Source organism: Eucyclogobius newberryi, unplaced genomic scaffold, assembly GCF_026437365.1.
Source record: "Eucyclogobius newberryi isolate DKJ021-1_F unplaced genomic scaffold, fEucNew1.0.hap1 SCAF_8, whole genome shotgun sequence".
Classification (NCBI taxonomy): Eukaryota; Metazoa; Chordata; class Actinopteri; order Gobiiformes; family Gobiidae; genus Eucyclogobius; species Eucyclogobius newberryi.
This window is the reverse complement of record NW_027316500.1, coordinates 22749350-22765020: the sequence shown is the minus strand read 5'-3', so window position 1 is coordinate 22765020 and position 15671 is coordinate 22749350. Positions and strand designations below refer to the sequence as shown.

Sequence of the window (15671 nt, the reverse complement as noted above, 5' to 3'; positions counted from 1 at the left end):
AGGACAAATGACTGTGACTGTGACAGTCAGGACACTGATGTAATCCTGGGGCTTTTCAGATTACTCACTTGGGTCACATTCTACACAAAGGGTCAACTTACCAGCACCCTGCCTGATATCAGAGCGCGCCCAATGCGCCTCTGTGACACCTACTGTAGCGGCAGACGCCAACTGAGGCTCTCAGTGTGGAGACAGGAGCAGGGTCATGTCAAAGTCTGAATAATTCATAATAATGGACTTCTATGCAGGCAGGCAAGCGATACTGTACTAGATTGTGGGAAAAGTACGTTTGTTTGAAGTCAAAGAGTACACATTTCATCATTTACATTTGAATGATGGAATCAGTATGTTATAGATTTGTTTATTATAATTCATGGAAGTATGGCATTGATACAAACACTTTAATAGCTCTTTCTAAATGGTTTATTAAAGCTATATTTGAATCAAATACCTTTATTGATCAGAATGGGAAATGACTCAGTTGCACAATAACACAAGGGCATAAGAGGCAAGGCAAAATAAAATATGAATAAATTCATTCAGAATAGGTTCAAACATGAATGACATGAATAAAAGTATACAATAAAGTGCAATACAACTATACAGATGGATGTTATGTACATTTAAGGATAATCTGACACTAATAATAATAACTACACCTTAATTAACCTTAATAAAGCATGAATAACAGTCAATTCATAATGAACAAATAGTTTATGAAGAATGAATTGAAGCTTAAAGTAACTTACGTACTTAAGGAGGTTGGGTATTTATCAAGTAGTTAAAGGTTGAATGGACGAATTTTTTGGCCCAAATCTGAGTCTTATTTCCTCGTGGCGTGGACTGCCGATTAGTCCTGCCACGTATCAATCATAAAACGCACCTATCGCTCACCTGCAGCCGCGTGAGGCTCATCCCCACGTTTCCGCGTGTCTAAGCGCATTGATCTATCATAATATAGTTCCCTCAGTGTACGGGGCAAAATGAAGACGGAGAAAGACAGTTCGAGCTGACGCAGAAGTGGACAGAAATCTATGGGAGACGAGAGATGCGATGTGATCCGTCGCGCTAATAAACAAACGCACGTGTGTGTTGTATCAGTCCGCACGGGGGAGTGGCATGTGCACTTCAGCCTGAGTTCTCAAATCGCCGAAAAATCGTCCATTGCGCCTTTAAGGTTAAGCCTGAATCTTTCTTAAAGGGGACATTTTATGCAAAATCCACTTTAATGAGCTTTTTACCTTGTTACAACAGTGTTTCCTCATCATTAGTTTACTCAAAGTTGTATTTTGATTGGTTCCTGCACATTAGAATAATCCTGTATTGTCCTGCAACTGAGGCTTGAGTGCTCAGAAAATTCTCGTTTTCACTTACCCCCTATCCCCGCCCACATCCCTATACTTAGTTGTAGTTATTAGAAAAATTCAGGCTCCGAGTGATACATGTCTAGTTTCTAAAATGTCTCATAGCCTCTTTTCAAAAATAAAAACATGTAAATGAAAATCCGCAGCTTGTTATGGTGAAATATCACTACGAAGAGGCGGGGCTTATCAATTTTGAACAGGAAGTCAATGAACCTGTTTCTATTACTAAGCCGTTTTCAGTCATTAGTGCGGTTTACAATTGACAAAATGTAAAACAATGATCTATTTATGTTACAGTTAAATACTATGCACCTCAAAAAAGCTAATTAATATGTCTCCTTTAATAAAGAATTACGAATTAAGTCTTTGTTCGTGCTTTATTAAGGCTATCAAAAGTGCAGTTATTATGACATGTTACCGCTAATCTTCTTTAACAGAAAGTTGAGTTCTTGTACAGCTGTAGACCTACTTTAAGTCTCGTATTCATATATTCTTAACAACAGAGGCTCTTCTTTAGTGTAGTATTCCTTCATGAAGAGAGTAACCTATAGCAGCAGCAGCGTGAGTCAGGCAGCTGAAAGGACCTGCCTGTGTGTGTGTGTGTGTTGTGTCTCGCAGGCGTCCGTTACAGGCCCGGGCCACATGTGCAGCAGGCCGGCCATCTGCAGCCATTGTCTCCGAGGCACAGCACCGGTCTGCACGCATGGCTGCACCCCTAAAGACAGCCTTTCCCTTTTGCCCCCTCCTCACCTCGCAGTCTGGACAGAGGGCTGACTTCTTCATCCCTCAAAGGTGGTCGGCACACGGGATAACCCCACGAGTCGACCTGGAACATCAGTCACATTGTCAGGGGTTTGGTTATGCAGGCTGATTAAACCTATTAGCCTAGCCCAGTAGCCTACAGTTCCCAACCTTATTTGTCTTGAAAAGCTCCTGAAAACCTCCTCACACACTCTTGACTACCAGCTATAATGTGCACCCGTTTTATTACATTACATTACAAAATCTGTTCCAACTATTACATTTTCTTGTTTTAACTAAGCTCCAGAAACACCTACAGAAACTTACGGGCGTACAGTGAACAACAAAGAAACATTTTATACTCAAACAGCCCACTTTTCAAATGATTATTTTAGATTTAAACACATGACCAGTGCACCAGTACCTCTGGTTGGGAAACACTGTCCTAGCATGATAGAGATAAGATAAGAAAATAAGTTGCAGCTTTCTCATAAGCACTATATGTAAATCAGTCCTATTAAAAAGAAATCTCACAACTCTGCAATAAACTAAGAAGCAGAAAATGTTCGTTCATCCAAAAAGGAAACTCTCATTTTCCCCATGATATGACGCCGACAGTGAACAGCCAACACCACAACACACAACGAGCATCTTGTCAAGTTGTTTTCGCGTGGATAATGACGATTTATAGCTCCAAAGATGACAATAAATGGCCCGTGCGCGCGTTGGGGGGGGGAGGGATTATCCACCAAGTAGGGCAAGTGCTGAGGCTCAGGGCTGCGCTTCCATCCACTTCATCTGTCCTCCGCTCACGCACGGGACACGGGGAACAATTCCTGCGCTGTTCGCTCCCCCAAAAAACCAAAGCCTGCAGCAGCAAAACAACAACAACAACAACAACAACAAAATGGTCAAATACGTGACACAGCGCAGCGAGCTCCGGCGCCAGGACGTGCTCTCGGAGTCCGACGCATCCATGGACCAGCAGGATTTCGGGGAGATGCGATCCGCACTCGACTATTCATTCAGCGACGTGTTCTACTCCAAATGTTCCGCAATGGACCAGATCGACACTTTTATGAAGAACGTGCAAGTGCTGCTCGATGCGGCGAATTACATCGATAATGTGGAGAGGAACAACGGAAGTAAGTAAGAGCCGGTGGGAATATGAGCACGTAATGCGCCGAGCAGACAACAATAGAGGCGAAGGCGACAAAAGGCACGCAGGCGGCGGACATGACCTGAGGCTGCAGCCGCGCTCACCTGCCGCTGCGGCGGGGCAGAGGAGCCAACATTTACAACACGTTTACGAGGCGTCAGACAAGTGCTATTGCATGATCAGGCCTGTAGCAACAAGAGGGGATAACTTAGCCTGCCTCCAACACAACAGAAGCGGAATCAATGTCATAACTTAGAGCCTGCCGCCTACACGACATCAGAAGCAGAATAACAAAAGAACTTCGACACAACATTTCCGGATCTGTCTAAATGATCTAGGTCACTTATTCTTTCGTTTTGCACGGGGCATGCATCTCGGGATTCGTCTTCCCTGCACATTCTATTTTGCAGTCTAATTCAAGGTTAAAATGTCGCGTTAGAGAAACAAATATGTTTTAAGTCCGTTTGCAATTCATCTTAAATAACGTCAGAGCCAACAACTGTCTACATTTTAGGATTATAAAGAGAATGTACCAGCGCTTCCTTGTGTGTGTGGTTCACATGGTTTCCACATGGAACAAATTGTAAAGTTTTTACTGGTCCGAGCGTGTATCGTGAGCGAGGCTCACAGAGACTGGCCAATCAAAGACACGCTCGCGCCTGACGTCTCATGTTACCAGGACCTATGCATCATGGGACATGTAGTCATTGTGGAGCATCAGAAATGTGTTCTTCTTTGACAAATGTCCACTCCATCATTGACATAAGTAGTAGACCAGGTCGTACATGCCACATACATGTTGTTTATGATTGTACATGTGTCTGTCCAGAGTGTGAGCATGGATATGCTTCTTCATACCCAGAGAGTCATAGTGCACATCAGCTGAAACAAAGAACATTTAAAAGCAGGAAAATGGACAGTATTCACAGCAGGTCAGTGAGAATTACTCTCAAAATATTGTGTATTTTTTGTACCATGTTCTGGAGATAAATTCAATACACAAAGCTGTATTCAGAGTCTGCTGCGTGCGTCATTCTAAATGATGCATAACTGTTTTGTTTATGTGTTTCTCAATTGAACAGGTCAGCGCACAATGAACTGGAAAAGAACAGGTATGTGAGAGAATACAGAAATGTCCTTGTGTCTGGAACATATGACATATGTGTGTGTGTGTGTGTGTAGACCTATGTAATAATATTATAGATTTTAAGAATTTAAATGCATATACTACAGATAAACTGAGATAGAATCCATAGATTGTTTCATTATTTGTGTGAACACATTTTACAATAAACATGGGGGAAAAGTGTAATCTGTTATCCTCCTGAGGGACATGTAGGCCTACACATTTCTCTACTGTAATAAGAGCAGTTTGTTTGCAGAAAGCAAGGACTTAGTTTATAATTCTACACTATGCAGGAGTGTGTAATACAATTATAAACCGCAAAAATTGTTCTCATCAAATATTTGACAACAAAATGGTTGCCACTGCAGAGACGATATCATGACTTGACCTACTTTTTTCATTTTGAGATTTAGTAATTGAAAATGAAAATACTTGGGTCGTCTGTGTATATTTATTACACCTAGAGGCCAAAACAACAACGTTGTATTAGAAACACATGAGTTCTCTGTCATAGCAGCACAAAGAGCACAGGATGAGAAAAGATGATGTCATGCTTGTCTCCTGCAGACGAGCACACCTCCGCCTGTGCTTGGAGAGGCTCAAGTCCCTCATTCCCCTGGGCCCAGACTGCAGCCGGCACACTACTCTGGGACTGCTCAACAAGGCCAAAACACACATCAAGGTTTGCCATTTCAGAGCCCACATGCACATCTAGACAAACACAAGGTTAACGCTGCATATGATTAGAATCAAGGTATCAAGACTTATTTAATTGGCATGGGAGTTTGGACATTTTTGCGTTAAATAAAGATATTGTCTTATAAAACTTATCTTATCTTATCTTATCTTAACAAAGCATGACAGGAAATGTGGTCTTCCTTTGACCACCGCAAAACCTTCTATATTATTTTACGTTCTATATTCTGTATTATTACTTTGATTCTATTCTTATCCATGCAACTGTGCCTGTAGCAAGCATTTAAACATCAACTTTAATATTAGAGTGCCCCTTCTGCCCCATGCTTTTTATTTACTATGATTTATGCACTGAATCCTGTCTGTGGAACCTGTGTGAGTTTTGGAAGGGAATATTATTTACTAAATTCTGTCTGAATATTATTTACTAAATTAAATACTGCCTTTATTTTCAGAAACTTGAAGACACTGACCGAAAGAGTCAGCATCAACTGGACATCCTGGAGAGGGAGAGAAGGCATCTGCAGAGGCAGCTGGCTCAGCTTCAGCCTGTGGGTGAGAGAGAGAGGCTCTGTATGGACAGTCTGGGATCCCAGGAAGACACAGATCAGACAGAGTCCGAAAGAGGTCAGTACCTGCATTGAGATCCTTCCATGTTTAATGCATTCATAATGTAATATGATATAGAATGGACATAGAGACCGTCAGTGACATACACTGTAGTAAATGTTTCTCTTGGCATTTTTGCAGAGGACATTGAAGTGGATGTGGAAAACACTGAATTCTCCCATGGAGAAATGGACAGTGTCAGCACAAGTGGAATAAGTGATCTGGATGACCACAGCAGCCGACAGAGCTCCATAAGTGACGAGGGCTACTCAACCTGCAGTCTCAAACTGGCCTTCAATGTCTGAAGCACCAGCTCACTCTTACTTCAGATGCAGTGTCCTCACAGTAACGTACTTGGCTAATGCTCCACCGTCTCGCAGTTTAGAGTAACTGTTCAGAAGTACCAGCCTAAGCCAACTCCTCCAACCCAGAACTTGCCTTATGTTGAGTCCCATTTACAAGGGCTCTTTTGAAGAGTCTCAACATTAATCATGTTATGTACTCAAGTAGAACTCTCATGGCAATATTCAACTTCATTTTTGAAGCTGAGGGTCGACTTGAATGCCCTTATTTTTACAAGCTTCTGCTGCAGATGCTTTTGACCCCAGTAAAGCTACACCAGCAAAACTAAAACAGCCCAATTTCTTAAAGCCGCTATTGGGAAAGTAGTTTTCTTGCCTTTTAAATATTTTTTTCTTCCAAACTGCACATCCTGTCGCACAGGGACAGGTGCTATGATGTCTGCATTCCAAAATGTTGGGAGAGCCTTTTCTGCTTTAGGACACACAGCACTGTGGGGTCTCTAGAACGTAGTAATGTCCAAACGGTGGTGTCATTTATTTTTTATTTATTTTGAATATTATGGTATTTATTTTTGGTATATTTAAGTGTACAGTAGCTATAGATATTTGGTGATGCTTGAAAAAATGTTTTAAATAATTAACATTTCCTTTTTTTGCATTTCATATTTGGCATTTTTGAATCCCTTAATGCTTCATGTCCAATAAACATACTAGGTTTATTGGACATACAAAGCAATACTTGCAATACTAAGTCAACAATTATCATTTAGATATTTTTTTCTCCAAAAAATATTAAAAACGTTTTAATTGTACTGGATGTATAAGCTACAACGCATGTTGAATTGAATGTAGTCTTTCCAATCATGTCATGTGCTTTGGATGGTCAAATTATTGTAGCATGAAAAATACCCTCAGACATAATACTAATTTATAGTTTACTTGATCAATATTTCTGTACTGTATGTTTGTATTGTAATCAAATTTGTTTAAAGTTAAAAACTTGTAATATTCCCTATTTTTTACCACTGAAGTTGCACAGCAAGTCTCTTTCAATGTATAAACCAAATGTACTTTTCAGACTAGACCCTGTTAGCTGATCATTTGTAGTACAAACTACGTAACTACCAAACTGTGTCTTAACCTGGAGATAAATCCACTCTTGCACACAACTAATTGTTTGGGAAAATGCACTATAAAAAATGTAAGATGGGGAACAATGTCCAAGTAAGGTGACTTTTGCAAATCATGTGCTGCTAGTCTCCTGACAAAAATAAACCCATAACATAGACTCATGTGTGGCCTCCATGTTCTTGGTCAAATCTGTAAATAACATCCACGTACACATTAATTTCCTACTTTGTTGTTGACAGTGTCATTCACAAAAAAAGGCATGTTTATATATAAAAGCAGAGAACAAGTATTTTATTTCAGTGGAATATGTACAATTTAAATGTGGTCTCAGCATTCACAAAAGGTTAGAATAATCACTGTTCTGGCTTTCCAAAATATGCAACATTAAAAACCATAAAGCCATAACGTTATACATGAATGTATACTAGGCAAGTATTTGACTTCTGTGAAACCAGGCATCTACTTATGTTGCTCACTACACACAATCTCCTGTTTGTACCTAACAGGGAGTCTGGTTACACTGAAAATCACGTCGAGTTTATGATCCTATAATGGAACATATACGTATCCACTTTCAACAAACGTGCGAGCCAGTAAAACCAAATCTGTCTTTGCCTGCAAACGTAAATCATACAACACAATGGGAATTACTGGTATACAGTGAAATATGACATGAGATGTCATTGGGGCATTAAATGTCTGACGTTGTATTTTGATGTGTCGTTATACTGGGTCATGGGTTTGTCGGCAATTCCACAAGTGCCCACTCCAACTTTTCCATCAACGCTCTCTGGAGAAGCAAAAATACTCCTTTTGACCTGCAACAGACAACATCTTACTTTCAGAGATTGTTATACTACTATATTCAGGTCAAATGTGTTGTGTTGCATTGTACCTGTCCTTTTTTGTTCTTTGTTGAAGCCTTATTGTTGAACATTTGCCACTTGGACTTCTGTTCTTCCCTCTCCTGTTCCAACTCCTTAATCCGCTGAACTTTCTTTTGGGCTTTCTTCTTTTTGTATTCACGCTGTTCTGCAATTTTCTCTTTTCTAAAAAGGAGAATAGGAAATATTATTATTATTATTAAGGCCGATTGACAAAAGCAAGGCTGCCAATCTGCACCATGAGCAAGGTGTGTCGAAGAGTCTAGCCCTAGGACACCACCGACCTTTGGGTGCGTGGATGAGTACTTTAAGCCACTGTCACCCTTAATAGTGTGTGTTAGGTCAGTGCGCAGATGAGAAAAGAAAACATTCTAAATTAGGACTTACTTTGACTTGGACTTCAGGGGATCATCTGGAAGAGAGCCCTCTTCAGCCGGTTTGAGGTTCTGCAGAGGGATCACTTCAGCATTGCCGTAGCCGATGAAGGTAACTGCTGCAGTGCCGTTCTCCCGGTCTATCTCTTCAATCTCAGCCTCGTACATCCTGTCAAAGAATCACGGCTGTAAGCTGGTGAGTACGATTCTTAAACACATTTTTGCCTTTTATTTACAGTAAAATGCTGCAAGTAGATAAAACACTATAATTACGACTGAACTTACTGTCCATCTGTATTCCACACAGCCAAGCATCTGGCCCCGATCTTCCATTTGTGTTTGATGGGAGCGGGGTTTGTGCTGGTAGACGTCCCTTCAGCCGTCTGTGAGGTCAGGAGGTCTTTGGTCAAATCAATGACTTCCTGTGGAAACATTCATGGATGAAAACATTTTAGCAACACCCATTAAAAAAACGAGTGACACAATAGATTGAAGTTCAAATGAAGTCATAACATTCAAGAGGGGCCAACAATAGATAAAAACAGACAAAGAGACACGTTGCTATGGTAGGATATGTTTTGATGCGTGTGTGTGTGTGTGTATGAGTGTGTGTCAAAGTGTCGAAGTTAGCTTAATATTCATGGTGACCGACTCACCTGTAAGTCTTTCTGAAGTTTAAGAAGGTCTTCATTGTCTGGATCGGACGACAGCGCAACTTCTACTTGAGCAAGTTGCGCTTTGTAGCTGCTCAACTGTTTCACAAGATCGTCCGACATCTGCGGGAAATACACAACCCGCTGTCACCGTTAGCTTTGGCTTAGCTTTCATGCTAATCTACTAGTTGTTATTATGACTGAAAGGAGGCGAATATAATCCCCAATTACCAATTATCAACGCAACATATTCAATCGAACAGCTATATGCAGGATAGAAACAAGACTGGAAACATTTGGTGACGTTTTTAAGATAATGTAACCGGGTTTTTTCACGTAAAACAAGACCGTGCTAACAATGTACCGACGGCTGCATCTGGATGGAACTCAAACGAGAACAGTGTGGGAGTTTATCGCACTTACCTCGGATGTGCAAGCTTTCTTGGTAAATAAAATAAATACTAAACAACCCAGGTAAAATAATATGTGGTTAAATGGGACAACAGTTAGCTCCACTCGATAGCATCAGCACGCAAACGGAAGTCTCTCTGAACATTTTCTCAAGAACTATTTGCAGCCCAGACCTCTGCCTCTAGTGGTGGGACAGCGCACTACACCAACATGTCACCGTCCATTCTCTCTCGTTCTCTTGCTCTCCTTTTGTTTAATGGCATGGCGTAAAACACATACAACTGTAGATGTACAACTACAGTAAGTGGGGGTAAATGCACCTCTTCAATGTGCTGCCCACCACCATTAAAAGCAACACAACAACGAGTGACCCCCCCTTCCTTGACTTCAAAGCCCATGGGATCAAATGGGACTGGAATCGATTACACACCCATTCTTTTCACATATGCTTTATATGTCACAGGACTGGTCAGCAGCAGAGCAAGTTCAAAAGTTGGATTCTAAAAGGGCAGTGTAGCGTCCAGTTAAATTGAGAAGGCCAGAACTGATGTCGGTGTAATCCCTCATTCGTCCAGGCGTGTTCCATAGTAGAAAAAGCTTCAGTTGTAGTCATCTGGACTCAGTTTGAAAAAGTAGACGTTTCGACTCTCATCCAAGAGTCATTGTCAATAAAAGAATTTATGTTGTTGTTGTTGTTGTTGTTGTTTTATGGCAGTTGGCATCCGAGTGTTGCATTACCGCCAGACTTTAGATCGAGAACTCCGATATTAATACTGTTCTGTGGTAAGACCCGCCCATTGGGAGGAGCCTTCCTGACGTAGAAGACCCAGGACACGCTGGAGAGACTATGTCTCTTGGCTGGCTTAGGAACGTCTCGGGATCCCCCCGGAGGAGTTGGAGGAAGTGTCTAGGGAGAGGGAAGTCTGGGAGTCTCTACTTAGACTGCTGTTAGACTGCTTTGACGGGATGTTCTAATTGTACATGGTCCCTTTTAATTTAAAAGAAAAAGAAAGCAGAAATTATGCAATTATTGACTGATTGAAGTGACATATTGAATGACACAATTAAAAACCTTATTATACAATGACAGTGTATGATATATATGCTCGTATGATAATATATGGCAATATGACATTTTGATGATGGAAATAATACTAATGATTAACCCATTTTAGCTTTGTTCTAATGCACACACACACACACACACACACACACACACACACTTCTGAAATGTGTAGACTGTTGTTCAGTTGTTCACTATGGTCTATTGTCTTGGTCATGTGTTATTGGCTGTCTGCTGCTGCTGCTGCTGCTGTTGTTGTTACTGTTTTGTTTTGTATCTCACAAAAAAGTGCACCTTTAAATTTTTAAAGGTATTTTTGTTTTTCACTAACACATTTGTGCTGTTACTTCAGAGGAAACTAGAAAGAAGGCTATTTAATGTACATTCTAGAATAGCCTAAAATGCCAACCACTGACTGTCACAGCAGCACAGGTGAGGAGTGAGCTGAAGAGGATTAAAGTGAGGAAGGCAGCAGGACCTGATGGCATCAGCCCCAGGCTCCTTAAGTCCTGCGCAGATGAACTGTGTGGAGTTATGGAGCATGTCTTCAACATGAGCCTGAAGCTGAGGGTGGTACCACAGGTCTGGAAGACCTCCTGTCTGGTACCTGTGCCTAAGACACCGCGCCCCAAAGACCTCAACAGCTTCAGGCCAGTGGCTCTCACGTCCCACCTGATGAAGACACTGGAGCGGCTAGTCCTGGACCACCTCCGCTCCACCGTGGGCTCAGCCATGGACCCGCTGCAGTTTGCATATCGGTCTGGCATCGGAGTGGAGGACGCCGTCATCTCCCTGCTGCACCGCTCTCTCTCTCACCTGGAAAAGCCTGGCAGCTCTGTGAGGATTCTGTTCTTCGATCTCTCCAGCGCCTTCAACACCATCCAGCCGCTGCTCCTGAGGGACAAGCTGGAGACTGCTGGTGTGGAGTACGACCTGGCAGAGTGGATCCTGGACTACTTCACAGACCGACCCCAGTTTGTGAGAGCACGGGACTGTGTGTCTGACACTCGGACCTGCAGTGTGGGGGCGCCCCAGGGCACTGTCCTCGCGCCCTTTCTCTTCACCCTTTACACTGCAGACTTCAGACATGACACGGACAGCTGTGTCCTGCAGAAGTTCTCTGACGACTCTGCCATCATCGGACTCATCACGGACGACGATGACGCGGAGTACAGAGGACTGGCGCAGGACTTTGTGGACTGGTGTCAGCGGAACCACCTCCTCATCAACGCGGGGAAGACCAAGGAGATGGTGGTGGACTTCCGCAGACACCACCCCACTGCCCCCTCGCCAGTGAACATCCAGGGACGGGACATTGAGAGAGTGGACTCATACAAGTACCTGGGTGTTCATCTGAACCACAAACTGGACTGGACTCATAACACAGACGCACTGTACAGGAAGAGCCAGAGTCGGCTCTACCTCCTGAGGAGACTCAGGTCTTTTGGAGTGACAGGGCCACTCCTGAAGACCTTCTACGACTCTGTGGTGGCATCAGCACTCCTGTACGGTGTGGCCTGCTGGAGCAGCAGCATCACAGAGAGGGAGAGGAAGAGACTGGACAAAGTCATCAAGAAGTCCAGCTCCGTCCTGGGCTGTGCTCTGGACTCGGTGCAGGAGGTGGGGGACAGGAGGGTCCTGGCTGGATTCACATCTATGCTTGACCATGAGTCTCACCCCCTGCAGGACACCCTCTCCGCTCTGGAGAGCAGCTTCAGTGAGAGACTGATCCACCCTCGCTGTGTGAAGGAAAGGTTCCGTAGGTCTTTCCTTCCTGCTGCTGTCAGACTTTATAACAAAACTGTTAGTACTGAACACCCGCAATACTGACCTAACCTAATACTGATGTGCAATTCTGTCATATGTGCAATTGCTGTTGGAATTCATGTGCAATTCATGTGCAATTACTGTGAAATTCATGTGCAATCTATGTGCTGTCGTGACACATATTCATGTGCAATTACTGTCGTGATCACATGCAATGGTATTTATGTATTTATTTATTTATTTGTCTATGGGAGTTTTTATTTATTTATAGGAGATCTTCTACTGAAAGTGTTCTTCAGACTTCCTATAAGTGATCTGTTCTTCTGAATCTACCTCTGTATCTACCTGCGTTGCACCAATGAAATTTCCCCATGTGGGACAATAAAGGAATATCTTATCTTATCTTATCTTAATAATTTAACTAACATGGTAGTGTTTGGCTCTCGCTATTTAAAACTCCAGGCAAGGAGGATACTTCTGATTTTGATCAAAGCATCTTGAGAAAAAAAAAGAATAAGGTAAAAAAAGCCAACAATATTAGCCTAAATATAAAAAATGGCCATATTGTAAAATTACCCGATAGCAATAGGCTATCTTTGTTGTATAATGTAGCCTACATTTTGAACCAAGAAACAATGTTTCATATTATATCACTGCATTTAATTTTAGATTATATAATTACATGATTTTTACATGAATATTTGTTGCTTCCCCTAATTATTCTGTCTCTTCCGCTGCAAAAAACAAATAATCAATAAGTCCAGTACACACTACTGTTTGAATTGAAACAGCTGAATTAATTAATTAAAAAATAATAAAAATAAAGCTTTCGGCTATGAATTAGTAATACAACTACAATAACAACAGTATAGCTAGTGTTGTTCTATTAAGATACAACATCAAACAACAAAAGGTAAATATAAGAAACAAGCCACTTGTCATCCAACTAACTACCATCTTCTTACATGATTGCATATTTGATTACCGTATATACAGTAAATATGATCAGACATTTTTTGCTTGCTTCTCATTACACAGAGCATAAACCCCGCCCCTTGTCACTCTCACTGAAATGCAGCCAGAAGCGGTCATCCCAGCGACACAGGAGGACCGTATGAAGTCTTTACTCTCTTCTACAGCAAAACATATCCTCCTCACCAGCAGAGTTGACTTCCTGACAAAGGATTTACAAGATGTTGTTTTTAGATATTTAACCTTTTTTTCTTTTTTTCTAATAACATTCCTAACTATTAGTGGACAAGACAAAAGACCGCTTGTCCTGATGGATTGTTTAAACTTTACCAGCGATTACCACGTGCACCACACTGTTCCTCTGACCATCTCGGTGGCTGTCCTCATTCTGGTAATTGTTTTCGGCAATGTCCTTGTTGTCATTTCTGTCATCACAAGTCGTGCCTTGAAAGCTCCTCAGAACTTATTTTTAGTCTCACTGGCGTGTGCGGACATCCTGGTCGCCACTCTGGTTGTGCCATTTTCTCTGGCGAACGAACTCATGGGTTACTGGTTCTTTGGTCGAATTTGGTGCGAAATCTACCTTTGTTTGGATGTGTTCTTCTGCACTTCATCCATCGTTCACCTTTGTGCGATAAGCTTGGACCGATACTGGTCGGTTACTCAAGCGATTAAGTATAATTCAAGAAGAACGCCCTGTAGGATTAAAGTTAACATTGTTATTGTTTGGCTTCTGGCAGCTCTGATTTCCTTCCCTCCGCTTATCACAATGCAAAAGGACGAGGGTAAAGTGGACTGCCCCATTTGTGACATTAATGAAGAGAAATGGTATATCCTCTTCTCAAGCACCGCCTCCTTCTTCGCGCCATGCGTCATAATGATTACAGTCTACATAAGAATCTACCAAATTGCCAAGAAGTGCACGCGGCCACAGGCAAGAGGATACCAAAGAGACAACTCAGAAGACCTGAGAAGCAACCAGGAAATCAAAGGTATAGAGGATATGGAAAAGCCAGCAGGAGAAGTGGACGGAGTGGGCGAAGACGATGACCCTTCCTCCACAGAATCAACCGACGCCACTCTTTGCTCACTGAAAAGGGGGTTAAGGATCAGCCGAGTGGTGCAGAAGCCCGGAGAGAGCACCCCAAAGTCGGAGGTGCAGTCGGGCAGCAAGAGGAGCAGGTGGAAGGGAAGGCAGAACCGAGAGAGGAGGTTCACGTCTGTCCTGGCTGTGGTCATGGGGGCGTTTGTTCTCTGCTGGTTCCCCTTCTTCTTCACCTACACGCTGACCGCTCTGTGTCAATCCTGCAACGTTCCAAAGACACTATTCAAACTGTTCTTTTGGTTCGGGTACTGCAACAGCTCACTCAATCCGATCATATACACTGTGTTCAACAATGACTTCAGGCGCTCATTCAGGAAGATTCTGTGTAGACAGAAACACAGGGTATAAGCAATCCTCCTTTTACATATGTATATGTATATGTTGAATTATATTGTGATGTGTATTTTGATACAGTATTTTTATATGAAATGTTACACAAAGTTAAACTTACAGACATGCATACCGGTACTCACATTATATATAATATATACATATGTATGTATGTATATATATATATATGTATGTATATATATATATATATATATATATATATATATATATATATATATATATATATATATATATATATATATATATATATATATATATATATGTGTGTGTGTGTGTATATATATATTTATATGTGTATATGTATATATATATATATATATATATATATATACACACATATATATACACACATATATATACATTATATGTATATCAGAATCAGTAAAGGTTTGTTGCCATTGCCAAACATAGGAACTTGCTTTGGTGATTTGGTGCAACATACGACAATGAACAATGATAAAACACCATATATTAAATCAAAAAGGGCACGCATTAGAGAAAAACAATTTAAATCTGCTATTAGATAAAAATAAAAATGGGCTTACTATGTACACAACATTTACAGTTAAATGTTTTACAGTTATGTTATATACATTGTTGAACACCAAGTATTTTGGGGTTCAGAGTGATGAAAATGTAGCACTGTTGACATAAAACAGGGGTGTCACCTGTTTTTTACTGAGGGTCGCATTTTGAAACTCAGAAAAACCGACAATGAAGTGAATCATTAGAAATTTGGCATTTGACAGTTTCAACGTCTCCACACCTTTAATAAGACTTGGAACAATAATATTAGGTTGGTACAACATCAAAATGTTTGAATTTTTCCAATTGTACAGTAAAAAGAAATACATTTTGTTGTTTTGGTCAAGCCTGAGGGTCAACAATAATTGGTTGACCGTGAAAAGCTGAAAGCTGAAACCCAGGAATAGGTTTTAGTATCAAGCTGTTTGACAGATGTAA

General features: G+C 41.4%; 3 protein-coding genes across 3 annotated transcripts; 2 read left to right on the top strand and 1 right to left on the bottom strand.

The window, feature by feature from the left end:
* Positions 1–3008: 3008 nt before the first annotated feature.
* LOC140350939 (max-interacting protein 1-like) lies at positions 3009–6388 on the top strand. The gene is made up of 6 exons (XM_072436535.1): positions 3009–3250; positions 4094–4196; positions 4347–4376; positions 4958–5072; positions 5542–5713; positions 5837–6388. The coding sequence occupies exons 1-6, from the start codon at positions 3013–3015 to the stop codon at positions 5998–6000; spliced, it is 822 nt and encodes a 273-aa protein (XP_072292636.1). The 5' UTR covers positions 3009–3012; the 3' UTR covers positions 6001–6388.
* Positions 6389–7392: 1004 nt separating this feature from the next.
* On the bottom strand, positions 7393–9664 carry smndc1 (survival motor neuron domain containing 1). Its single transcript, XM_072436536.1, has 6 exons — positions 9463–9664; positions 9043–9162; positions 8672–8808; positions 8400–8555; positions 8024–8177; positions 7393–7946 (listed from the first exon to the last, which is right to left on the bottom strand). The coding sequence occupies exons 2-6, from the start codon at positions 9160–9162 to the stop codon at positions 7809–7811; spliced, it is 705 nt and encodes a 234-aa protein (XP_072292637.1). The 5' UTR covers positions 9463–9664; the 3' UTR covers positions 7393–7808.
* A 3898-nt stretch (positions 9665–13562) lies between these two features.
* On the top strand, positions 13563–14708 carry LOC140351166 (alpha-2A adrenergic receptor-like). Its single transcript, XM_072436893.1, has one exon. It carries the CDS (start codon positions 13563–13565, stop codon positions 14703–14705), a length of 1143 nt encoding a protein of 380 aa, XP_072292994.1. The 3' UTR covers positions 14706–14708.
* Positions 14709–15671: the final 963 nt, after the last annotated feature.

Coding starts and splice junctions, on each gene's coding strand:
- smndc1 (XM_072436536.1), bottom strand. CDS start 9,162: ATGTCGGACGATCTTGTGAAACAGTTGAGCAGCTACAAAGCGCAACTT. Junction 8,809..9,042: donor AACTTCAGAAAGACTTACAG/GTGAGTCGGTCA, acceptor ATGTTTCCACAG/GAAGTCATTGATTTGACCAA. Junction 7,947..8,023: donor CAAAGAACAAAAAAGGACAG/GTACAATGCAAC, acceptor TGTCTGTTGCAG/GTCAAAAGGAGTATTTTTGC.
- LOC140350939 (XM_072436535.1), top strand. CDS start 3,013: ATGGTCAAATACGTGACACAGCGCAGCGAGCTCCGGCGCCAGGACGTG. Junction 4,197..4,346: donor ATGGACAGTATTCACAGCAG/GTCAGTGAGAAT, acceptor TCAATTGAACAG/GTCAGCGCACAATGAACTGG. Junction 5,073..5,541: donor AGGCCAAAACACACATCAAG/GTTTGCCATTTC, acceptor CTTTATTTTCAG/AAACTTGAAGACACTGACCG.
- LOC140351166 (XM_072436893.1), top strand. CDS start 13,563: ATGGATTGTTTAAACTTTACCAGCGATTACCACGTGCACCACACTGTT.